Genomic DNA, 26,602 nt, shown 5'->3' with positions numbered 1-26,602 from the left:
CCAAAAGCTTCAAAAGTGGGGGGGCTCCTCAGGCAGACCCCCCATTCCTCCTCTCTGCCCTTGGTTACTTGGTCTGGGCAAAGGAGAGGCACAGACCCCAGCCAAACCCTTGCCAAGGGCACAAATGCTGCTGGGCTGAGCATTTCATACTCACACTCTATTAAGCTTTTCAGAGAATGTCATCTGAGATCCCTCCATAACTTCCACGGCTCCTTGCCCTGGTAGATATTTGAACTGGGATGAAAGTCTTCGGAATTTTCTCCTCTTCTTTTAGGAAACTTGGGATTTCTGAGTCTACGGGAGACTGTTTTAACAAGAACCGCTAAAACCCCCTGAAGCAGCGCAGCTCCCACCTGGCCGCTGCTCGCAGCCTCCCCGCGGGTCTTTTTACTTCCTCAAACACAAGCGATTCTCAGAGGGTGACAATCCTGACTTGCTGAACTGGGATCCCACTCTAGGGAAACTGGTTAGAGTGGTTTGTCTCAGTGGCAGAATGATACTGCCTCCAGGGAAGGCCATTTGGCCAGGAAAACGGAATCAAATAAACACCGTACAAGGTCCCTCTAAGCACCCTATGCTGAAGGAATTCGGCGTTGCCATCGCGTGGAGCTGGATGGGGAGCAGAGACCTGAGGGTCCCGGAGATGACACCCAACCAGGGGGGTGACTTATGGGGAGCAACAGCCCCCAAACCTGAGTCAGGCTGGATGTGTTTAATTTCCTTATGACTTTTTAGTCTAGGACACAAACTGGATGCTTGCACCACCGATTTTAGGGGAGTTTTCAACACGTAGTGGTGTGGTAGACGCTGCTGCTGCAATGTTGCTTTTCCCACCCCAGGGACTCAAGTCATCAGCCGGTCGTGACAACACTCAGGGAGCTCCCCTGCACGTCCCACATCCCTGGGAGCCACAGAAAGACTGCGTGCCCGGGGGCAAAAATCTGCAGCGACGGCTGCCCACATCAGAGGAAACAGATACCTGAGTCAGAGCAACGCGATGAGAAACCGCCGCTTCACAAACCAGAAGCCAGACTGAGCAATGTCAGCGCCAAAGCTGCCGCAGCACTGCTGGGGGGCTCGGGGCACGCCGGCTGCCCTCGGCTTTGGAAGCTGAAAGAGAAGCAGCTTTGCTTTGAACCAACAAGCAAAGCTCACGAGAACTGGCAGCGAGCAGGGCCGGGGCTGCTGCGTGCAGGGAGGTTCCTCTGACTGTTGGCTCCTCTGCCGGGGCCGCCGATAAATTCCCTTGAAAACAGAAGGGTGGGGATACGGAAGGCAATGTAACACCAGCAGAAAAATGCCACCACAGCTCGGTCAGCTGCGACACCGCAGCCCCAGAGATCTCAGCAATACTGGCATTTCCACCCACCGCAAGAACCACACTGGCAGCGCGCTCCCGGCAGCTCGGGGCAGAGTGGGAAGCAGCTCGCGCCGCTTCCAGCAGCCACTTCAGGGAGGGACAAATGCCGGTATTTTGCTTTACAGTGAAATGCTGCCACTTAGGGGACTCCCGATGACGTTCGTGTGTGCCTGAGAGCCCATGTCCTCTTCCAGGAGGGGCTGCTCTGAGCGAGACGCGCTCCGTTACCCGACCAGAGAGGTAACTTCATGCCCTGGATGGGAGCTCCAGCCCGTGCGGATCCTGCTCTGCCTCCAAGGCAGCAGCGAGCACAGCTCTGCTACTTATACCCAATCCTCAGCTCTTTTGGCAGATGATTAATGGCCTGAGCCTCACAGTCACTTGCTTCCAGCCGGGCCGAGAGCTGCAAACACACCTAGAGAAGGGAAGGAGGAATTGGAAGGGTGGCTGGTCGGCAAGAGGAAAACTATTCGCTGCGTCTTTGTTTTCTGCAGAGCTCCTCCTCCCGGGAGCGGGATGCTGAGCACAGAGCAGGGCCCCTTGCCCCGAAACGGAGCAGCTGAACCAGAACAATAAGGGTGGGGATTCTGGATGGGTCCTGACAAGTGGGGTGGGCTGGAGCAGGGGCACCGATCCATCCTTTTGACTTCATTCACACTTACAGCTGCATTAGAGACATTTCCTGAAAGCACAGTAGGAAGAGAGGGGTATTCGCTCACTCCACCCTCCATCTAACACTGTCCTCGCGATCCAGCCGTGCACCCAGAGCCAATTTTGGCCTCTGGCAGAGCCACAGGCCAGACATTACAAGCGCTGGTGTGAGCCGCGCAGGTCCCCACCCGATGAGCAGCACACAGACTTGGAGCAGAGAGGAGGGGTGCTGCAGCCAGCAAAAAAAAGATAATAAATAATCTATATAGGGAAATACACAGCATTTGAGCATGTCCAAGGTGGCCCTGGAGGTGACAAGGAGGTGTCAACAGTAGGACTCGAGCATTTGGCTTCGGGACAAGGAAAGGTGCAGCCACCAGCTGATGCCACGTGAAACGAGGCAAAGCTTCTCCTGCAAAAGAAAGGAGCCACAATGCTCCCACCCCGGGGGTGACCGTACCGCCTTGTCTACAGCACGTCATCTCCCGATGATGCCATGACCTGCACCGCCGAGCAGAGGATTGAAAACAGCACGGCGAGCCCTGCGCCTGACTCACCGCAGCCTGGGAGCCCACACGGCCCCGGCGCATCGTGATCCTGCATGGTGAGCCTGAAAAACAACGCTTTTTTTCTTCTAAAAAACAAGAAACCAGCTGCCCTCCTCCAAATCTGGAGTTACTCAGCCTGACTCACACCAAGGCTCTCCTGGCGCTGCCGGCAGAGCCTGCGCGTACCTGGATGGGCTGTGCAGGCTGCGCTGGTGATACCCGGCGCATCGCACACCTGGAGCTGCGGCACTTCCCCGAGCGCCTGCGACACGAGCTTGCTGCAGCCAAGTTAATTATTTTCAGCTTCAAACTTCAACCATTTTTGGTGAATCCCCAAATGTAAAAAACAAAACAAAACAAAAAAGGAGAGTATAATTTTTTTTTAAATGGGAAAAGTATTTCTTTCATTCTCCCATAACACAAATCCAGCAAACATGAAAAACATGAACCCAAACCAAAGCTCAGACATCACATCTGGGGAGAGACCAAGCATGGAAAATTTTAATCCAAAGGTTAATGTTTGGGAAGCTCCGAGTGTGTGAAAAGAGGGGTTAGATGGGTGCTGCTCCGCGGCTCGAACAGTTGTTGCCGCCAAGTGGTGGCTTTCAAACGGTGCCTGCCCGCCCCAGCCCAGGCACTCGGGGTCAGAAGCTAAAATAGAAAACAACTGAAATCATTGCGAGCAAACAAACAGGCAGATCAGATGCTGGAAAAGCCAAGCGAGGAAGGAGCCAGCAGCGTGAAAAGCAGCTCGAGCCCTGTGACTGCAAACAGCCTCTGGACTTGCCGCGGTGAATTGCACCAAAACTTGTGACAGGGGTGGCCTGGCTACCTCCTCCTGCTGCCCTGAGCTCTCCTGTCCTACCTCTGCAGCTTGCAGACCACTTGACAGCCCAGTGCCACTGCTGTCACCTTCATCTCCTTCGCTCGCTGCTCTGCAGGATCACACTCCAGTGGTTATCGCAGCTTGGGTTGTTGTTTTTTTTATCACCCAGCAGCCTGAAACTTCACCCTTCTCACCCAGAACAACCATTTCCCAGCCAAGCACAGAGCACCCCACTTCACCTTCACCCCAGCCCATGCACCCTATACCTGCCCAGAGCAGTGCGTCCCTCCTGCCCTGCACCCCGAGCCGCTGGGCTCCCGTACCCCCACTCCCGCTGCACATCTGCCCTTTGCGCTTGTGCCGTCGTTCTCCCCACATCCTGCCTTCCAAATGCCTTTGTCTTCATCTTCTGCATTAGATTATGCCCTTTCCAGGCTGCTCCTTCCAGACACTAGAAATCTCTCTCTCCCCAGATATAACAGAATAGCATCCTAATTGTCTTTGTCAGGGATGGGGCCACGCTTGTGAAATTGCCACGTCTGCTTGCAGGGCTGTATCACCAACAATAGCTTAAAAGCTACAGGAGTTACAGCGTCGAGTCCTCCCACACTTAACTAAACACAAAGAGAAGGGACCACATGTCTGCAAAGCTGCCATGGCAGGTGGGTCGCAGCCCGGCTCCCCGGGGGTGGGAAGGGAAGGGACGGCACTGGCGGGCGTGAGAGCATCCGGCAGAGCCGCATCGCTCGCCACGGCTTATTTACAGCATCCAGAGGGATGCTGGAGGGGACACGTTCTGGGATCAGCCCAGGCAGAGCTGCCCCCTAAGATAGCAAGAGACAGGCTCCAAAGAGCTGCAGCATCCCTGGGTTGCTACGGTTGCAGCCTGCAACATACTTGGGTCCCTACCTGGGTACCTGGGTCTCTACCTGGGTCACTGTCACCTCCTGCAAGTACCCCAGTAGCTCCTTCCCAGACAAATGCCTCCTGGAGCCACAAGAAGGTTTGATTTTCAGTCCATTGCTGAGGGACACAACAGAAAATGAGTGTGTCCTGCTGCAGAGGGAGGAGGAGAGCGATGTCTCCCAAATAGCTGGTACATCACATGTTGCTCCCCCCAGGATGGTGGTGCTGGCCACAGAAGCATGATAAGGAGGAGAGTTTGGGCGGATGGTGGGGTTTAGCTCCAAAGATGCAAATTTTGGATGGGCGCAAAGCTGCTCAAGACGTCAGACACATAGACATGGACCAGAGAAGGGGAGAGGAGAAATCAGTTGTTAGCAGAGGATCTCTGCAAAAAGGTGGGAAAAGCACAAAGTAGCGTACAAAAATATAAATGAGCCTTTAACAAACGATTAGATAACCCAGCTCCAGACCAGTTCTGTGCGTATAGGACCCAAAAATCCAGGCACCTCTCATGCAGCTCCTCAACCACACTCCTCTCTCTGCAAGAAGAAACCTAAATCTGCTCATGACTAACAGCATAAGCACAAAGATAAAGACAGGGGAAAAAAACAGAAGTGAGGTTGAGAGAAACACTAGGAATCTCTGCAGACACTGAATATTTCTCTAAGCTTAGCCCAGAAAAAGGGCTCTGTGAAGAAAACATGCAAAACACTTCCATCCAGGCCAGGGCGGCAGCTGCAGAGGAAGGACCGACAGGAACGATGATGCCAAGGGAAGACCCCAAGGAGATGCTGAAGGGAAATTGTTGCAGGGCTCACCTGCACAGGCAGGGGAAAGGTGTGATGAGAAACACGAACAGAACTGGCAAAGACAGGGCTCGGGACTGGGCTCCCCGGGGGTTCGTGCTCACGGCAGCGTGTGCGAGCACGTCGAGAGGAGCCCCAGCAAAGGGACCCGCTCCAGCTGCCCATGGACCAGAGCTCCTGCTCTTCAGCCCTCCAGCCAAGTCGGGGGGAAATGTAATCAGAGCAATTTCTATTAGCAAGAATATAAAGACTTGGAAGCTCTGGGCTGTCTCTTGACAACTAATTAATTACCAGGTAGCATCCCCTTGAAGCTGCCAACACAGCACATGCAAGTTCCAGCATGATTTAGGGCGAGAGATGAACTTTACAATAAACTCTAGAATTTTACTTCATCTCCCGCCACCATCTGAGATCCTGGGGGAACAGGAAGGGGTGGCAAGAGGCAAACGCTGAAGCCATCTGGGATCATCATTAACTCCTTCACTCGTGGCCTCTGAAACAAAATGCCGACTGCGCTGGGAGCAGCAGCTTCAAGCCAGATGAGAGCTCCTCGTATTCTCAGTTTCTTAAACGTTCTCCTGCCAGTTTCTGCAATTGTGTGCCCACCCCCTTTGCAGCCCCCTTGCCCGTCCCCCAAGGCTCCTGGTTTTGGCTGTCAGGGCAGCCACTATTAAGAGCAGAAACTCCATTTCAAATGGCTTTAGGTGGTACTTTCTTTGCTAACAGCAACAAAAAGGAGTAAGTGAAGAAGACTGTCAAGAAAGCAGAGAAAAGGATAAGAAGACACAGAGTGACTACTGCTGGCAGAGCTTTTTTTGGAAAACACAGAAAAAACCCACAATGGCAGAAGGTGCTGTATCTGAACCCCAGGGACCAAGAGCTGGAGCTTATGGACCTGGCTGGTCAGTGCCATGCCTGGTCCCTCACCTCCGACCATGTCTCACCACCTGCTCTCATCAGCAGAGCATCACTTTCTAGGTGCTTAGTTCCTAATTATTACAGGACCGGTGCATCAGGGCAATCACGGAGTTACGTGCTGTGTCCCCACACAACTACATCGTGCTGGAGGAGTCTCCCCACTTCTGGCAACCAAATTGTGCTGCCATGAGCCTCTCCTCCCCTCTGAGCCCAGAACTAAGGCACCAAAACCTCAGACCAGAGGGCTGGTTTTGTCTGCGCTCAGGGCGGTGTGAGACTAACCATCAGCAGCGTGTGAGGACAGCGGTAAGTTTGAGGGCTGCCTTGAGGAGACATTTTACATGTGATAACTGTCCAACTTCACCACTGGAGACAATCCTGGGAGCCAGCTTGCCCAGCTGGGCAGCTTTTGGGACCAGAACCCTCCATCTCCTCGCTTTGGGTCACAGCTCTACCGGTGGCCATGGATTTCTTCCTTAGACACCACGACAGCCACAGGTCATCTTGCTCAGGTGCAAATGTTCTGGGCTAAGCCAAAACATTTCTTTTTCAGACTTACTTGATCTAAGTCCAAAAACTGAGATGACATCAAAGAGCCCATTGAGTAGATCCCCTCCAGAAATACGCAGGGACTTTACCTCCTTAGTACAAACACGGCTCCCCTGAAGACTTCCTGGGAACAGCTGAAGCAGCATCGCACTTCAAAAACCAGCCTGCACATCACAGGGGTGAGGGGGAGCTCAGTTCTGGCCCAGGATTGTTGACAACCATTTCAAAGCCCGTGAAGGATCACACACAAAAATTGTCACAGCCCTTGGCGGGGAACAAAATTATCTTTGTCCCCAGGAGATGGGTTGTAAAGGCAATGGCAGGGCAGGAGCTGTCACATGAAACAGTCAAGGAGAGCATGCAGTCTGATTGAGAGAAAGAGAAGAACATTTAGACGATGGAGCGATTTACCCCTCCTGGAAGTGGTCGGTGATGTTTACCATGAGCTACAAAGTGTGATGTCCCTTCAGGATTTCAACCCGTGCTGAAAAAGCCCATCTTCTTCTGAGGGATGGCAACCGCCAGCAGTTCTGTCCCTGCTGCAGCCCCCAGCTTGGCTCTGTCACTGGGGTCACTTCCAGAGGGACGGAGGAGACCTGCAGGAGCCCAGGCTCAGCCATGGCACCAAGTGACAACCAGGAGATAATGCCGCTTCCTGGAAGAACTGGAACTGATGTGCAAATAATGAGAGAAAAATGTGGGGCGAGGGAGGGTTAAGGAGAGATTAGTCTGGGGCACACTCTGGGAGATACACAATGTGAAGTATGAGGGCAAAGGAAATGAAAACTGGAAACTCAAACATAGTCAAGAATCCAATCTCAGCCTGGGCAGGAAGTTTACACTCTGCTTCTAAATATACATGTTTTTAAATCAACAAGCTTTCTTGTTCCTCAACTCTACTGTACAACCACACAGGAGAACTGTGGGGATAAAGGCACTGCCAAGCTCTGCCTGGAGAGGCCGGTTGTCCCCAACAGTGACAAGGCAGGCGATGGACACCCCTGCCATGGCTCAGAGCAGGGCAGCGAAGGCAGGATCCCGAGGAAGCTCCAGGAGAGCAGGATTTTCAGCTCCAAGCACCCTGCTGAGCACCCAGCCCCTGGCAGACAGACTCTCCTGTGGTCTCACGTGCCACGTCCGCAGACCACGGGGAGGAGAGGAACCGATAACCTGTGAGCACCACTCAGATGTGGTGCCTCTTTCCTTCCTGCTCTCTGGCCACTGCCTTCACGCTCAGCAGTCGCATAGTCACATATTTTTTTAATTTGATATAATTATCTCCTAGAAATTACTGTACACAGCCTCTTGGGATCTAAAGCAATTAAGTGAAGATAAATTTCTTTCATGGAGCAAGCTGTCAAACGATGAAGCAATTTCATTCCCCATTTGAAGTGGAAGCTTTGGGTCATGCATGGTTTATTTGAAACAATGCCATCACCTAAAGCTGCTGATCTTATCTGTCTCCCTCTGTCTCTCCATTTCAAACTGCTGAAGATGTGCAGCGTGGCACTGCCTGAAGTGATGACATCTGGCACCAGGCCAGCTGCAGAAACAAGCTGCTCCTCCCCGAGTCGGAGTGCAAGAGGCCAAACATTCCTATTAAAAAGGGGGAAACCGAGGTGAAATCTGGGAAGAGCTGAAAAGCGGGAATCCTGCCCGAGGGAACAGGAGACCCACGAGCTGCAGGAGGAGCGAAGTGCCTGCAGGAAGGGGCAGCGCTGCCCGAGGGAGGACGGGAGCACGTAGCGCATCTCCGAGGGTTAACAGGAAACAATGCTTCCTCTTCAACACCAGACTGCCCCAAAACCATCTAAACCAGGATTCGAGAACTTCATCACCACAAGGAATGGTTCATGTGCTTCTGTCTGCATGAGGAGTGACATGGCAGGACCAAAATTATACCTGTTAGCACATACATGCTACACCTCTCATGAGTTCCAGCAAATTCTCTCCTGTCCTCACGTTTCACCATGCCAAGATGTTTCATTTTAGATGAAAAAACCCACATAAAACATAAAATAATTCATTTAAATAAACCGTTCTCCAAAGCAGCATTCTTTATCCTGAGAAGGGGAGGATGGCCAGAGATGCTGTGGAGTAGAGGGGCCATGATGAGGACTCTGCTCTCTCCACAGGTTCAGCACTGAAGATGCTCAGATCCTCCTGGAGGAGGAAGGAATGAATGGTCCACTCCCCACAGGACATGGGTATCAGCCAGGCCAAGCTTTGGATCCTCAAGCAACCTAAAGGTGCGACCCTGGCAGCTGAACAACCTTCACCGAACCACTGAGAACAAAAAGGCAGAAGACACCAAAAAGAACAAGTCTTTGCCCACTCTTCTGTATAACAACTGCTCCGACTATACACTTGCAATGATGCAATCACCCAACGCACCTGTACAGATATTCACTCTTGTTCCCACCTACTCAAATCCATGCGCACAACTCCCTTCCAGCTCTCCAGACTACAAGGATTTATCTTTATCACCCCGGCATTTCCCATGTGATTAAGCCTCTTGTATGTTTAGTGGGTACCACATACATGAGGTGCCCTCCACACTGATACCTGTGGATCTTTCCTTTCCCGTGCCAAGGTAGTCACTAAAGAGCAGCTCTCGACCACAGGGAAGGTGGTGAGGACACCTGTGTCTAAAAATGTTGAAGCTGCAGCCGTGATAACAGGCAACTACTGAGCAGATTCAGCTCCCCTGGACCAGACTGATAGGAGCATTTCATCCATCAGGTTTCTGCAAAGCTCAGATCAAAATGGATCAAATCTTTGTTCATTAGGACAGATGCTGAACTAAAAGAGCTACCAGTACTAGAGGGAGTTAACAACGCAAGCTGGCAAAGGGTGAAAGTTCAAGAAGCATCTAGGTGACTTCAGAGTGCAAGTGCGATCTTCAAAAGGGATGTGCCACATCCCTGGCAGCTGGTAGGCTCCAAAAATGCACATCAGCAGCTGTGTCACGTCCCTGACGCTCTCTGAAGTGCTGCCCCGCGGCCGCTTCTCCACGGGAAACATGCGTATGGACCAGGTGAACGGACACAGCGCTAAAAGGATGTAATAAACTCTCTGTCTATAAAATCTCTTTCCTTCAATAATGGATGCTATCACACACATTACATCATTTACGCTTAAGGAACCAAAATGTAAATCTGTTCTGTTGTTCACAAACCCAGCAGATCAGGCAGGCAACAGCTTCTCAGACCTCAGAAAACATCTTTGTCTCCATACTAAGAATGTGTGCTTATATATGCATCTACCTATCTCAAGTACAGGGAAGTTTTGGGAAAGTTTAAAAAAAATAAATCAACAAAATCACTAGATGGAAATACTATTATTGTCTCTATTCAATATAAACTTATAGACAAATATTTGTTACATATGGTGGAGAAAATGCTTTATGTAAAATGCTGGTATGCAAAACATTATGGCAAATGTTGTTAATTTAAATAAATTATGGCTTTTACCTTATGTTTAAGGAAATATATGCAAATATGTTATGAGGAAAAATTTGATTGAGTTATCTGGATTAAATATCCAGCATTTTTGGTGTCCCACCACAGATGCAGTTAGACCAGCAGCAGTAACGTCGCTCATGCAAGGCATATGTTAGGGAAGAATTTTAACGCTTCCCAGTGAACCCTCACTTAATACCCGCTCGTTTTCCTCGGGGAGGCGGGTGGCCTGGGGCTGAAATGCTGGGTATCAGGGGTTTGTTCTCATCCTGAAGCTGAGGCTTCCTGTGGGACCCGGGTCAGTCCCTCGGCCTCGCGTACCTCTGTTGCCAATCTCCAACGAGGAAATTGCTTTTCCTTCTGTCATAACGTGTTGTGGAGGTACGTTCATTAATGCCTGGGAAGTGCTTTGACTTCAATGACGGCGAGAAAAGAAAACAATAAATAAGACGGTGGTGGTGTCTTCTCTTTCTGATTTGGGATGTGACAGCACGAGGACACCGAGGGTCACAGCTCCAGCCCAGCAGGAGCTGGGTACTCCGTCCTCACCCAGACTCAGCCCGGTATCCGTGGATGGATCCGGCATCCACAAAAACACCGCGAGTTCCGTCTGGGAGCAGAAATGTGGGGAGCAGACTCCAAGCTCAATGACAGAGGTCACCTTCCGTCTCCCGTAGAGACAGAGTAGATCCCCATCTGTTATTTGGGCTGACCACTCCCTGCATTCCACCCAGTCCACTTCTCTGGCCAGCTTCCCAGGACGTGGATCTTTCTTATTCAGGATAACAATGAGGAGTTATTAATTGGGTCTTTTTTCAGGTTTCCTGAGGTCCTTCCAAATGCTGCGTTGGTGGATACCACAGCCGTCCTTGTCTTCAGCAGGGATGTTTTAAGCATTTCACTTGGTCAACGACAAAAATATAAGTAGTGCTGTGAAACAGGGTCACCCCAAAGCCAAGGCAGGGTCACAGATGAAGAGTCAGACCCAGGACTGAGTTTAGTACCAGAGAGCAAGGTTTGAGGGGTGGATCCAGCATGCAAAGCATGAGGCAAAGAGGCAGCCCCGAGTCCCAGGGCCCTCCTGCACATTACGTCTTGAGCACCACAAAGATTGTCCAAGGTGAGGCCATGCTTCATGTCCACAGTCTGTCTCAGCCAGCCAGAGAAGCCTTTCCATTTCCTCAAGGTTTACTCTGGGTAGCAATAAGAGATGGCTCATTGGGAGGGGATCCAGCATTAATGGTGATTTAATGAGGCCTTTCAATGTTCTTGCAGGCTCATCAGCAAATTCCACAAGGTCTGGACTCTTAATATGTCATTCCGAGTACACTAAAGTTAGTGAATACCTCTTTTATAGCCAGAACCTTGCACTATCTGTGCCTGATGTCTTGCCAAGATGTGGTAGGTTTTGTGCCATTAGGGTGCTGGTGTGGCAGAAGTGAGGCCATTAACTGCTGAAAAACCCCAAAGGAAGCCAAGGGCGCAGGCAGCGCACGCTGAGCAGGACACTTCATGGAATGATTCTCCTTTCCTACATCACTCCACTGATGCTGACTCCGGTAACAGGTGGTCAGTGAGTTCCTTGAACAGGACATTTCCCATATCTTAAGAGTCCATCCCGAACCTCTGCAGGCAGCTTTTAGGACAAAAAAAGACTGAACACAAATAAGTTTTCTGTCTTGTTACATAAACCTGGACTGATAATGACAGAAGCAAGGACGTTCGACAACGAGCATAATCTGATCCACAAGAAAAGATCCAATGCTGCCTGAAACCAGGCATGGGATGAGGCTGATTTATCCTGTCAGGCTGTGCCTTGAGCTGATGATCACATCACACTCCCAGAAAACAATTTAAAAGAGCCTTCTGCTGTCACCAGAGACAAACAGTGCAGCACTGGCTGAGGAACCGCACACGTGCTGGTACACGTGCACGGCTCACGCCCAAGCTGATTCACTTGGAGACGACACAGTGGCTAAAGCACCCGGTCCAAGCCCAGCTTGGAGGAGTGGTAGAGGTGGATCCAAAGCTGGGAGAAGGCAGGGAAGGAAAGGGTGGAAACGTCACGAGTGTCACTTGAGCAAATTCCCCACGGCTTTCCCATGCACCGGGGTGCTGCTCACTCCCTCTGGGTGCCAGGAAAGAGGCATCGCAGGAACAGGGAAGGTTGTTTCCACCAACAGCTGGTTCTTCCCTTCCTGCTTCCCCCCCAAGAGATGGGGCTGCCTGGAAGGCAACACCTCATACTTCCCCGCAAGCCATGTCCAGACCACAAAGTCACCCTCACACTCACAAACAGGCTCATTAAGTGAACACGTGTAACTGGATCTTAACACGTTGGCAGGTGGTTCCTCACCTCGTAGTGAGACTGCAGTTCCCACACAGCAGCTCTCAGCTTCAGGACAGAGGCAAAGCAGCAGGACCCCAGCTCTGCAGAGGGCTGGCTAGAGCTACTGTTAGATCATAGAATGGTTTGGTTTGGAAGGGACCTTCAAAGCTCCCCCAGTGCTACCCCTGCCATGAGCAGGGACATCTTCACCAGCTCAGGTTGAGCAGAGCCCCATCCAGCCTGGCCTGGGATGTCGCCAGGGATGGTTCATCTACCACCTCTCTGGCCAACCTGGGACAGTGTTTCACCACCCTCAGCGTAAAATATTTCCTCCTTATGTTTGGCCTGAATCTCCCCTCCTTTAGTATAAAACCATCATCCCTTGTCCTATCACAACAGGCCCTGCTAAAAAGTCTGTCCGCATCTTCCTTATCAGCCCCTTTTAAGTACAGGAAGGCCCCAATAAGGTCTCCTCGGAGACTTTCTTCTCCAGCTGATCCTCCGAACTCTCTCAGCCTGTCCTCCCAGCAGAGCTGTTCCAGCCTCGGATCATTTCTGTGGGTCCTCTGGTGCCTCTCCAGCAGGTCCATGTGTGCCCTGTGCTGAGGAACCAGAGCTGGACGCAGGACTCCAGGTGGGGTCTCACCAGAGGTCCGTTCCTCCTCACCATGGCTACGGGATCTGTTAACGCTTGGCTGTGGCAAAGTGGCTGCAGAGCTCTGAGCTCCTGCTGCTTTCAACACTGTGTCTGCAGCTCGGTGCCACAGCCGTGTGTCGTCAGGCAGGCAGCTGTCCCCAGCCCGAGCGCTCTGCATGGCTGGGACGAGAGGATGTGAACAGCCAGTATGCCCCAGAGACTGCAGTGCACAGGATACAGAGTGGATTAAAATCTGGTCAACAGAGGTCTTAAAATGTCAGCGTAAACAGGAGGGCAGTCCTGGCGGGGCCGCGGGGAAGCTTGCTTGGGCTTATGCCGCTTAACAATAGGTTCAGTGACCTGAACAAAGAAAACCTTTACTGATAAAGCCTGGAGATTAGACACCGTCTCCTACCCTCTCAATTCACCAACAAGAGCAATTCACCAACAGAGTAAAAAAATCTCAAAATCACTCAGTCACCTACTCACGAGCAAACAACGTGCTGTCTAATACAGCTAAATGCAAAGTTGTCCTTGTAGGAGCAAAGGTGGTGGGATGCTGGTAGTGTCTGATGGGGATGAGAAGGGCAGCGGAGCACAGTGGTCACTTGGTCACTTGTCCTTCCAAGCTGGTGCAGCAGCTCACAGAGCAACACATGGAGCCTGGGCAGCCACAGCTCTGAAACACCATGAGAATGGCGCAGGGGATCCAAACCATCACGTCTCTCACTTCATCTATTCAGCTTATCAAAAGATGGGGACAAGGGGACACATTTATATATCGGGGTCAGAGATGCAATGGAGGACTTCCCAACCTACAGCAAGACTCAATTAGTGGAAACAGAGACAAAATAAATTTAGCCTGGAAATAACATATGCATTTCACAGGGATTAAAATCGGTTCCTGCAACAATTTGCTAAAGATCCGGATGGGTTCTCAGCCTTTTGAAACCAAGGCTGAGTGCTTCCTACTAGACCTGCTCTTACTCTCTTGGAAACTTCCCCATGTTTTCCTGAAGGAGAAGGGATCGGAGGAGATGGCCGCAGTTCACCAGGGTCTGGGGGCTCTCCCGGGCTGGGTTTCCCACCCCCAGGACTGACACACACGCTTTGAAAAAGGGGGTTTCTGACCTGTACATTCTTCCCAGCAGCTCCCTGATGTTCAAAGCCCCTTGCTGACAGACAGGCAGGTGTGCTTGTGACAGTGGCCACCTCCCCAAACCCGGCACGGGGGCGGGAGAGCAGCCCCCACCCCAAGATAGAGCCCTAGGCAAGGCACGGGGGAGTACTCCAAGCCCAGCTGTGACATTTCCTTTCACCTCTACCTGTACAGCTGTTTCCTACAGGGCTGCAGCCTCGAGTGAGATGTGTGAGGCTTCTGTAGGTGCTTGGGAACAAGACGGAACAGAAACGCTTCACACCTGGCCCCAAAATTGCAGCACGCTGGAAGGGAGCCAACATCAACTGGCAGAGTACCAGTGGCGATGGACATCAATTACGCAGCCTGTCATCCTCAGACTGCAGGGTTTTCTTTTTGCGATCTGCATCGCTCCTTAAGCCTTCAGCAGCACCAGCGCTGGAGTTTTCCAGATGGGATCATTTCCCTCAGATTCCACTCGCTAGATTTATAGCAGTATTTTTTTTTCTTTTTAAACCCACCCCCCTCTCTTTTAAGAGCTTGAACTATTATTCCACATTGCAAATTTCTCCAGGGCTGTATTCAGTGTCCTCGCGCAGCACTAGGGCTTGTTTGTAATGAGTTCCCTTCACCTTCAGCTGGAGAAATGTAGTTTTAAGAATATGCTCAAAACCTCTTTAGCTTAAAGAACGACTGAAAACCAAGACCAAACAGTAAGTGACCAGTCCACCTCTCTGGAAGACGCACTGCGCAGCCCAAGGACATGCAGCAGCAGACACCAGGATGGTACTTGAGCCCATTTCTGTGAAGATATATTTAAAACAGCACAACAGACACCAATATACCCTCCTCTGCCACCCTGATCTGGGGACATGGACCCTGTTTGACACTTCCCATTGTGCTAATGACACCTGGCAAAGGCAAAGCACAAATGCCAAGGATGGACGAGGACTTCAAAGCAGGTCATGTTCTGCCCGCTACCTTTGCGGTGGCATAAAATCCAACCTCTCCTCCATCACCCAATGACATCATCTTCCAACATGGCCCATAATTTAGCCTAATTGCCTTTTACAATCCAAAGGCACCACATGAAAGGGAAGGTCGAGGCTGGGATGGAGTTCAGATACTGGTCAGAAAATGTAAACATTTCTAAATTCACTGCCTCGGGGCTGCCAGCTCCTGCCAAGTCCCCGCTCCGAGCAGGGCTGCCCGGGGCAGCATCTTTCACTGCTTGTTTGGAAACCGAGGCAGGCAGGAATGGAAGGAGTTTTTCAAGGATGACTCCTCCTTGGACTCTCCTGCTTGGGGCTCCGATCTCTGCTCACAGTTTCCCTTTTCCTCTCTGGATCAAACTCCAAGCTGGAAGCTCTCGCTCTCATGGGCTGAGCGTGTTTGCCTGCCAGTTGGAGGGAGATGCTCAAGGGCTATGGAATGGGAATATGGAAAGGATGCTGAGAAAACAGTTACATTTGCTCACTGGGGTTTTCTCTTTGCTTACAAAGAGTTTGTGCTCTCACAGTCCTGGTCTTGCTACCTTTCCTCTGATGCCTTGCAAGAAGTCCTCCCAAAATCACTGTACTGTGGCCACCCCAATGTGGATTGCATCCCTGGCATTCCAGGAGCCACCAGGTCTCAGAAAGGATCAAACGCCTGGTGCTTAGATGTGTGACAGAACTCCGAGAGCTGTTCCTCCTGGGGTGGCCGTTCCAAGACGCATCAGACAGGACTACACACTGCCAAGAGATATCGGCGAGTTTTAAGAAGACTGAAATACTGTAAATAAGTGAATAACAAGACAGGACTAATTTTAGCCCAAGCCTACTATGAAAGGCTCTTAGATAGCTAATTCAAAGGCTACCAGCTCTGCAGATCTAGAGCAGCTAAAGAGAAAGTCAAATTTGGAGTGTCCACCTGGGTTGGACAGCACAGAGGAAAGATTTGTGTTTTCTAAGGAGAACAAAGTTTGGATTTTAGGCTATCTGCACTGACAGCTGAGGAGTGCAAAGAGCAGGAAGCAAGTCCTTGTGAAACAAGAACTGCCCCAAGTGTGGGAAGCAAACTGGCCACCCTGGAGCTGGAGGAGCCGCGCGGTACCTGGCTGTAAAATATTGCTGGTTATTGTTCAGAGCCTTGCATTTTAGAGCTTTCATTTGCCTGCTGGGGTGAGGCAGGGTTGAGGCTGAGCGGTGAGTATCTGAGACAGTCCACTCCACACACGAGCATGCACATGAGGGGGAAAAAAAAGTGTCTTTCTGTTTCAGAGGAGGGAACCACAGTGACTAGCCCTATAAGCATATGTATTAATCATGCACCGTCTGGTTTTAATCCACACACTGCTGATCCTGCGTCTCACTGTATTGTTATCAGGGGAAGGAGTATTTCTCCTCAATCTTATTCACCAGCCAAAAGCCTGAAAATGCAAAAAACACATTTGTGAAGTGCCTTCCCAAGGACCCTGGGCCCCGAACCTGGTGAGCTGGGGCTGCTGCCTTTTTATTGGCGTTTAAAAACCTTTTATTAACGTGTGTCAGGGCTGGGGGAGGAGAGAGAAGCTCAGGTTTCAGGACCCCCCATGCAGAGAGGTTTATTGTGGGAAGGGACATTAACACTTTCTCCTCCGCGTCTCCCTGGCTGGGGGAGCGCGGGGGTTGCGGTCGCAGGTTTGGGTGACGCATGGGTCGAGCCCACGCAGAGCTTGCAGGGATGCGGGCGATCGTGTGCCTGCATGGAGAAGGACCTCCCTGCTCTGCTGCACACCCGGTGATCCGCGGCCTCTTCCAGCCTCGCCACCATGGAGCAGGACGCTCCTAAGACAGAGGGTCCAGCAGGAGCTGAGGAGCCCAGGACATGCCCCAGGGCTGCATAAGACCAGGCCCACACTCAGCTCAGATGCACCACGACTTGCTTTAACCTCAACATAACCCACATGTTTTCTATTACAAATCCCTCAGAGCAGCACCACCTGATGAATCCACAGTTATCATCATTTTTTCTTCCCGATCCTTAACTCAGCCGTGCTGTTGTTCCCTGCTCTTTCCTCGGGTACAATCCTGGCAGCATCTCCTTCAGCTGCAAATGCTGCAGACACCAGTCTGACAGCTCAGGCACCAGGCTGCATAGTTTGCTGTTGACTGGTACGTTCGATGTTGTTCCATCCCACAAGCTGCAATGGATATCTGCCCAACATACGCCCAGGAAAACATCACCAAGTTCTGCTCACCCCCGAGCCAGCTTTTGTTGGTTACAGCTTCAGCGACAGCGCAGGAGACGATGGGAAGCTCTAAGTGTCACACTGGCTCCAGGAGGAATCCGAACGCACGGCTTCATGGCAACGAATGGAGTCAGAACATTTTCACTCAAAATAAGAGCCAGGCCAAATGCTCAAAAACTTGCTGAGAAATTCTGGCTGAATACTGTGCTCCATCTGCTAAATGGGACGGGGAGAACAGAAAGAAGTGGCAAGCAGAGTGTTTGTCCTATACAGCTTACAAAACAACCATCCTCCTGGTGAAGCCAATAACCTAACACCATTTTAAATCCAATACTCTCCAGTCTTGCCCTTCAACAGATTCATTTCCTCCAAAATTTTGCAAATTCGTTAAAAACACTATGGTGCAAAAGCACAGAGTAAGGATTTGGAGCATCAGCAAGTAAGGTGAGATACCATCCTTGCTGTAGAAAGCCTACTGTCTCTTCCTAGCCACGCAAGTAATAGGAAAGGTGTGACGGTGAGCTTCCCAGAGCCACTTTGGCACACCACAGCCCTCCTCCCAGCTCACAGACATTCACAGGTGCCATACAAAGAGCAGAATGTTTTCTTTGCCTCTTCGGCAAACAACCGTCAGGAACACGGGCTGAAAACTGGGCCAAGACTGAGAACGTGAGAGAAAGATCGGGTGCAAAAAACCAACTCCTGCTAAACGGCAGTGGAAAATCAGCACTGAAAAGAGCTCTTGCTGCATGGAGACAGCATTTCTCACCTGCTCGCAACTCGGTCAACTGGCAACCAACTAGAAGCACGCAAAAAACGGGAAAGTTTGTGCAATGCAGCTGGATGTGGAACGCGGGAGGCTCAGGGTCCCCTTGTGCCACCACGCTCAGCATGGACGCAGCCCCTTCCACTCCAAACAGCTCAGAGGTGCATCTGCTGAGGAGTCACGTTCATCTGGGCTCTGCACGCTGAAGGGAGGGCAGGGAGCAGATGGTGGACGGGGGCACCGCACACAAAGGTCCTGCGGTTAAGTTGAATTTGGGGCTTCTTTACAGGAAAGTGGCTTTTTGTATTTTGCTCATGGTCATTTGTGAAAGGCACATGGGTTCGTGTCTCTCAGTTGTACCTTCCTGGCTTGGTCTGCACTGCCCTCTGCAACACCCCACTTCTGGAGTCAAATAATTGAGCTCATTAATAAGGCAGAAGGAGAAGGTTTGTGCAACAAGGTAATTCTTTGACTGTAATGACACAGCTGCCACTCCAGCCCCTTTCTACAGCATTACCGAATCACAGAAAATGGGGTAGAAGCATCCAAAGAGGTCACTTTGCCTCCTTTTCCAAGGTATTCGCCTCCACCCGAGTTGTACCTGAGAGAGGCATCCAGCCTGCTTTTAAAAATCTCCACGGCTGAAGAGATTCTGCAGAATTGCCAAGGAGGCTGCTTTCAAGTGCTTAACTACCCAAAGGTATGAAGCCTTTCCTAAAGTCTAGCCTTAATCTATTTTGCTGCCATTTGTGCCCATTCCTTCCTGTGCTTTTCAGCATGCAGCTGGACAACAGCTTGTTCTCCTCCTCTCTGCAACAGCTCACCGCATTTTCCCTGAATTTCCTCTAGACTAAAAAGCCCCAGTTCTTCCAATCCCTTCTTGGAAGTCAGGCTTTTGAGATCCCTGCTCTGTCTCACTGGCCTCCCCTTAAACCCTCTTGGGTCTCCTCTGCAAAGTGAATACGCACACCTGCTGTTTCACCAGTCTGACCATTAATGAGAACACTGGTCAGTATGGGATTGAGAAGAGACCTTGCGGAACCTGTGGCTTTTGCTCAGCATGTCCTGGGTAGTGCTGCTACCAGTGAGCTCCTCCATCTACCTGTGTGTGATGTGTTTGGTGTGTAAAGCAGAGCCCAGGAGACAGGACAACACAACTGACGCACAATCAGACCTGCGCAAACACGAGCGAACACCCCAGCCAGGTGGGATCACGGTTCCGAAGTCAACTCCTTTCAAACCAAACAAGACCTACAGAAGCAGTAAAAGAAAAAAAAGAATAAAGAAAGAAAAGGAGGACGGACACAGCCAGGCCTGGCTTCTTCTCTCTGGGATCTGTGTTGCTGTTTCAGCAGAGCTGAGCTGGTACCACCATGCCCAATAATCCTGGATCGTGGGGTGGCTGCTGCTGTGCTGTGCAGGGCACCAGCTCCTGCCAGTCATGTACAATTTGCTTATAAAGCACCAGAACTACAGAGACCCCAGACAGCGAGAAAACACAGCTCAGGTGTAGCTATAGGACACAGATACATCTCTTCTACACACGAGTGCAAGTGCCTGGCAGGGCAGGTAGATGGCACTCCGGATAAACCGGTGTGTGGTTAGAAGAGGCAGAGTGCAGGGAATACCGTTCCCCGCCAACAAGTTATGGGGCACCAGACCAGGCTGCTCAGTCACCTGCCTGGCTGCTGGGGGCTCTGGGGTGGAGCTGCTGGGGAAAGAGCCCCAGTGGGACTGTCCCAGTGAGACTGTCCCCAGCAGAACCCCGCGAGAGCCCACAGCACACGCTGGGAGAACAGGCTACCTTAGGGCAGCAACAGCTTGCTTGTTATTTTAACCCGTTCAAATAGAGGCTTGAAAATCCATTTTTCCACAGTGACTTCCTGGACTGAGGTGCTTCCCCAAACTGGGAGGGCTCTTGGTTTTACTGGGACCCTGTTTCCCCTCTGCCGCGGGCAGCGCTGTGAGCACGGGCAGGGCAGACAGAGAAGTGAAACAGAAATCTGCACCTCTTGGGTCCCTCTGTGACAAAAGGTCCTAAATTTCTCACCGTCATTTTGGGAAAGCGTCAAGAAGAAGCGGCACACGGGAAGGCACGCTGCCACTGTCACACGCTGCCTCTCCACAGAAACCAGCTCCACTTCTCCTCCCGTAGCACCAACCGCTCGGGGAAGGCAACGCTGCGGCTTCCCCAGATGAGCAGCGTTTCTGGTGCTGCGATTCTGCCTCCAAGCAGGAAACTGTTGAGAGCCACGCTCATCCTGCCGTGCCTCGGAGGGCACGCAAAACAAATGCCATTGTGCCTCTTCCATCCCCCATCAGGTTCAGACACACTCTCCAAGTGCAGCCCCCCCCGGCTCCCCAGGTCCCTCCTGGCCAGGTGGTGGCAGAGAGCAGACCCAAAACCCCACATCAACAAGGGAACTGATTTCATTATTCTAAAAACAAACAGCCAAAGGAAAGTTCAGGCTAGAATGGGCTCCTAGAGCAAAGAAAGGAAAATAGAGAGAGGGCAGTGGGGAATGCTTCATATTCCTAAAAGCCTTTTGTACGTTAACACATGGTGTCTGCTTCTCTCTAGTCACCTATTTATCACTCTCCTCTTTAGAGAAGGAAAAAAGTCCTGGCTGCCTTCCTAAGGCAGAGTTTTGTGGCCGGGGGGAGGGGGAGGGTGCTTTAAGCATGATGCAAACCATTTGGAGTGCACTGAGAGCACTGCCAACACAAGCTGCACTATTTAAACAAGTGAGGAAATGATCGTATATACAACATGCCAGCGAGCACACACACACCAGAGGAAGTCGAGAGGGGTTTTCATGACACAGAGCTGGATGTCAGCGGCTGAAAGGTCGATATTTTCCCTTAACACCCTTCTCAATGACTTAATCGTGTTCCGTTTGCACAGAAAACTTCCCAAGAATAAAAAGTCTGGAGGAATCGAAGGGGGGATGTTTGGCCTACTGCTGACCTTGTCCGAGGTCCTCTCCACGTAGCAGGGCTCCTGGGGGGCGACCAGCAGGGGAACGAAGCCCGAGAGCAGCCGATCCTCTTCCAGGCTAAGCAGGGCAAGGTCGTCATCTGGGTCCTTGTACAAGGGCACCTCCGACTGATTCACTGTGGTCAGTATGTTACAGAAGTCAGCCAGCGTCGCCCACACATCTACTGAGACCCTGGGAGAACGAGGAGAGACGTGAGCAATTTGGGGCTGGAATGCGCTGGGAGTTGCCTGCAACGCTGCAGCGAATACCAGAGAGGTGAGGCGAGGCAAGGCACGCCACCGCCGCGGCGAACCGACCCCACCGGGAGGGCTCCAGCCACAGCTGCACTGGCACCGAACCCGGGAGGGCTCCGAAACCCTCGCCCCCGAGCGCCGACACCGGCCTCTCTGTCCCCCGGGATGGGGATGGATCCCGGGATCTCGCCTTTCCCGCTGCTCTGCCCAGCTCTGCCCGCTCCCGAGCGGGGAGCAGCTTCCCCATGCAGCACCCAGATCACTCCAGATGGGAGAAATGCTGCTTTTTACTCAATTTTAAAGCCTGCTGGGAGGACAGACTGAGACCCTGCATTGCTGTCGGGGTAAAAGAGGCACCTGGAGGGCTCCAGCCCAGCACACCCTCTCAGCCTGGCTATTTTCTGCTACAATCACGTGTTGCAGCATGAGATTTTTTTAGTCAAACCCCAGCCACAGGGAGGTTAAGCCGTGTTTTGCTTCTGGCCAGGGTTTCAACACTTTGCGAGTGACCTGCAAAGCTGCCTCTGCGGTGTCTCACCTTGCCGGAGCGGCAGTGCTGGGTGTGAACACAAGGCCCTGGACTGCTCCCCGTGCATCCCCGTCACACATCCCCACTGCTCAGCACACCCTGGGGATGGCCAGAGATGGGGAATCAGGCAACAAGCATGGGGGCACCACACCGACCAGGCTGCCTCGTACCACATTTCCCCCTCTCATTTCTCAAAGCACTCACGTTGAGGTTTTCTTAGTGCATATACCACAATAAAAGCAGGGAATAAGGGAAACTGGGGTTGATCTGCTTCTGGTGGCAGTGAGGAAGGCTGGTCCTCCTCCCCACACCCCTGGGGCACTGAAAAGCGTGGAGCGGCCCCAGCATCACCGGAGCCGCAGCAGTGACCGGCCCAGGGCTGGCGGGAGGGAGGCCCCTGCTCTTTGAACCGCTCCAGGTGGACAGAGTCTGCGCTTGGTTATTTACGGGAATCAATGTACCAGGAAAAGCACGCTGAAATGAAACATCTTGTTTTCAAGAGCGTCCTGGGAGCCAGGCAGAATGAGGAGCCATTAATCAAAGCCCGGCACGTAATCAGCACACATGTAACGCAGAGTCGCCCACGTCCCTCCGCCAGCCCCAGCCCGCACGCTGCAGAGAAGAGGTTCTTCAAAACCTTCTGCACACAGACACCAGGAGCTGGGTTCATTCACAAAGCTCCATCGCTTGGCTCAGCCAGGTCTGGCTGTCAGAAATGTTTAAATATGGAAAAAAATAAACAGTTGCAACACTTTTTTTTTTGGAGGGATCTGTCCGAGGCCCTTTGTGATGTAATGGGAAACGCTGCGTTTGTGCTACCAGCTGGAAAATAAACAGAGCTGCGAGGGTTAAAAGGAACTGAACTTTCCACGACCCCTATCTGCAAAAGAAGAAAATAATAAGAGGAATGATCCACTGCCCCACAGCTCTGATAGTTTATCCTCCGGCCCAGGCTGCAGAGACAAGCACCGGATGCGATAGGGCTGCTCTGGGCCACCTCCAAGGCAGCTCTGCCCATGGGAGATGCGCAGGGCTTGGGAGGCTCAGTCCCCCCCAGTGCCCTGCTGGCAACGGGGCTGGGCTGCCTGAGCACGGTCACATCGCACTGGTGGGACCACACCAGGATGGAGGAGGTGGAAATGCTGCTGGCATCAGCGGGGGAAAGGATCAAGGAGAATGCCTGAAGCCATTGGGGAGGGTTAGATGTGAGGAAGAAATTTTTAACAATGAGGGTGGTGAGAGCCTGGCCCAGGTTTCCCAGGGAGGCGGTGGATGAACCATCCCTGGAGACATCCCAGGCCAGGCTGGACCCAGGTCTGAGCAACCTGAGCTGGTGAAGATGTCCCTGCTCACGGCAGGGGTGGCACTGGATGAGCTTTGAAGGTCCCTTCCAACCCAACTATTCTGTGATTCTATGAAGGAGCACACAGGGGTGTTGGGAGCAGGTGCTGATGCAGAGGACACCCCAGAGAGCTGGGCCAGCCAGGTGCACAGGGCTGGGGCGGAGAAGAAGGGAAAGAAACACATCGCTGAGACCTCGCCTCTGTTGCCCAAGAAAGAGTGCTGCAGGGAAGGGATGGAGATAACCGGTGAGGGCAGCAGTAGGATGCTGGGCAGGACTGGGATCCACGGCGGGGCAGGGGTGGCGAAGCACAGACGAAGCAGAGGAGCTGTCTCCCTCCACAGAGCTTGGCACCCACGTTAGAAAAGCACCATGTGAACAGTCACCGAGCTGCTAACACCCTTGCAGTCACCCAGCCCAATGTCCCCTTTCCTCCCCCACCACGGCTGCCAGACCCCCAGGACAGCCCCTTGCCCCCCCGAGTGCGAGAGCATTCCCTGTCACTTTACCCCCTTCATCCCCAGGTCCCTACAGCCTCACGGTGCCTCGCCACATCTGTCATTCGCACTGGACGTGTTAGGTTTCTACCCTGGGCTTCCTTCAGTCAAACCACAGACGGTGCTGGCTCTCCAGGCAGCAAGATCTCACTGCAGTGCAACCCCCAGCAGCTCCGCGCCAGCGCTGGCAGCACCCTCTCACATGCAACACCCTGCAGAGCCTTCAAAAAGCCAACAAAGAAGAAGGTGTTGGCGTTTCTGCTCTGGTTTTCTCCTGCAACACAGAGGTAGCACTGCAGAGAGCAAATCTGGACAGTTTTCTGCCTTCCCCTCAGCTGCAGCTCCTCCTGTGCAGTGAATCTCCCAGTACTGGCCTCACCAAGCTCATTTATCCACCAGCAAAGCCAGCGAGGGCTAATGGCTCATGTGGACACCACACAGTCTAGTGGGACACCTCCTGGGACCTGCGCTTGTCCCAGAAGGTCGCACAACCCTGGGGAGCCCCATCAGGAGCCCTCTCTCTGCTGCCCCTTCCCAGGACACCACCAGGGCCACCTCCAGGTGTTTCTGGCTTATGTCACCCACCAGTGCTGCTCTGCAAAGCCACAGCAGGTCCAGGTGCCTGCATATGCACAGTGCCACGGCTTCGGGGTCCCTCTGTGGAGGGAGGCCCCGAATTACTGACACCGAGCCCAGGCACGCAGCCCCAGGTACAGGGATGAGGCTCTCAGAGCTTTTAACCGAGGAAGTGAGAAGGGGGTTAGCGCGAGGTCTTTCCTCAGAACGGGGGGTTCATTCACTTCCCCGCAGACACATTTTACATTTGCTTATTCCACTAGGAGAGGAAAAAAAAATAAGAGTTAATTTCTTTTTTATTGCCTCAGGATTCCAGGTTTAATGTAGCTGTCAGTGTGAGCGCAGCCCAGCTGCACGCCGACAGGACACAGCCCGGCCAGAGGACGCTGAGAGCGTCACACAAGCGCAGTCGAGCGCGCAGGGGCTGGAGCTCAGCCCTGGGGCAGAGCACGGCCACGGTGAGACCGGGGATGGCTCCTGCCAAAGAGGGATGCCCATGATGGGGATGCATCGCTGCGAGGCAAAAGGCACACACTGAAATGTGGGGCAAGCCGAGGTCAGTGCAGGGAGATGGGCATGGGAGTGAGCCTGATGCGCACCGGATCCCTGCTGGCCGTGGTGCTGTGCCGGCGCTCGCCACCATCTTCAGTAGGGCTGCGGGCTGCCTGGTGATTAATATCAAGCACAATGACCCCATGTTACAAGCCCGCGGGGGCCTGTGGAGGTGGCCGTTTCCTGTGTAATACCAGCTTGTTTAAACACTCACAGTCCAACTCCACAGCTGCAGAACAAACCCGGAAAGCACGGCGCAGAAGAAGCGCTGCATTGTGCTCCCCGGCCGCCCAGATGGCAAACGCCTCAGGCTCCTGAGCTCCTGGGGCTGGGCAATGGGCACCCATCAGTGCCCACCCCAGCTCCTGCACACACCAAGTGCTCCACATCCCCCTCCTGGGTCTCCTCTTCCAGCCCATGGGAAGCCAAACTAAAAGCAGCTCCTCTGTAAGGAACAATTGGGGTTGGTGGGGGGAGCTCTTCCCAAAAGGCATTCACCAAGCCTGCCCTGGACTCAGAGCTGGTCACAGCCCCTTTGCCCCGTGGCACCAGTGATTTCCCCTCACTCTGCCCTGCACATTGTCTCTTCGGTCAGCCAGGTGTCTGCAAACCATTTCCCTCCTGAGAACCTGCCTTGGGAATCAGAGGGAAGCTGTTCTCTCGAGGAGAGGTGCAGTGTCGTCCCAGCCAGCCCTGCCTCACCACAGCCCCCTTCCCCACGGAGCCTTTTGGCTCCTGCTTCGCTCAACTTCACCTTCATTCTCAGCCAGGTTTACACCGCCGAGACACCTCTGAATACTCGCTTTGATGTCTCGATAGGGAAACTCTGGTGGGCCAGCATTACTAATTAAAGCTGAGATCTGCAAAAGGCATTTTCCATTTATTCCCCGGCAAACTCCAGCAAGGTCTTGGCACCCCGGTCCGAGGCTCTGTCCATCTGTCCCAGTGGGAGCTGCCATCTCAGTGACACTTCTCCACAAGAGCGATGTGATGAGAGCGATCTGGCAGATCTCTCTGGGAAGGTAAAGCTCTAGAATGTGCTCAGAGCTTTTGGATTTAATTTAATACTTGGTTTAAATTAACCATTTTTAAATGCTTGCAGACAGTCTCCACAAACCGAGAGGCCCTTCGCTCCAGCGTGGAAGGAGCACAGATTTGCCAGGGTCAGCCCTACGGCAGTTTGTCTGTCTAGCCAGTGGCTTCCTCATCGATTCTCACACTTCGTTTAGCAGTGGATTAATTGCAGCAACAAAGTAGAGTAAGGAGAAGCTTTGCTCTCCCCTGCCCAGCCCTCTTCACCCATCTCAGCCCCTCAGCCAGATGTCCCAAAAGGAGATGGATTCACTTGAACGACAGCAGCCTCCTTGGAGATCCGCCTTGCGTCCCATCTGCTGCTGATATCTCCGCCTTAGGAGATCCACCCTGCTCCTCAGGACACTGCTTTTCCACCCTAATCTCTACAAATTACTTCTGGGGACAGTTGATCTGAAAGACGCTGCTCCAACCCAGTTGAATATGGCAATGCAACTGCTTTAAACGACCTCCTGTTCAGACCTCAGCACAATGTTTGCCATGAAACGTGCACATCTGAATTCACTTTAAGATGCAGAAGTGACTGTCGCCTGCTGCTAGAAGACCTGGTCCAGCCACAAAATCCCCGAGCTACAGGACACGGCTGCTCTGAAGCAGAGATGTCCATGGTGAGGTTTAGCTTCTGTTCTAGAAACACCCGAGAAAAGAGCCACAGAAAATTCACTGAGCCCCTCTC

At 52.4% G+C, this 26,602-nt stretch overlaps 1 protein-coding gene across 3 annotated transcripts in view; it reads right to left on the bottom strand.

Moving 5' to 3' along the window:
- SMG6 (SMG6 nonsense mediated mRNA decay factor) overlaps window positions 1-26,602 on the bottom strand; it is a 108,135-nt gene that overhangs the window by 26,444 nt on the left and 55,089 nt on the right. For 2 of the 3 annotated variants that reach the window (XM_065036952.1, XM_065036953.1), the window contains exon 13: window positions 21,075-21,276. In XM_065036952.1, the coding sequence (XP_064893024.1) occupies window positions 21,075-21,276 (202 nt within the window). Of the gene's footprint in view, window positions 1-1,387; window positions 3,211-21,074; window positions 21,277-26,602 lie in introns of those variants that run through there. The other variant, XM_065036954.1, reaches the window with a different exon arrangement.

This window comes from Columba livia, chromosome 20 (assembly GCF_036013475.1).
Source record: "Columba livia isolate bColLiv1 breed racing homer chromosome 20, bColLiv1.pat.W.v2, whole genome shotgun sequence".
Lineage (NCBI taxonomy): Eukaryota > Metazoa > Chordata > Aves > Columbiformes > Columbidae > Columba > Columba livia.
The sequence above is the reverse complement of the archived record's forward strand: the minus strand, read 5'-3'. Positions and strand labels throughout refer to the sequence as shown.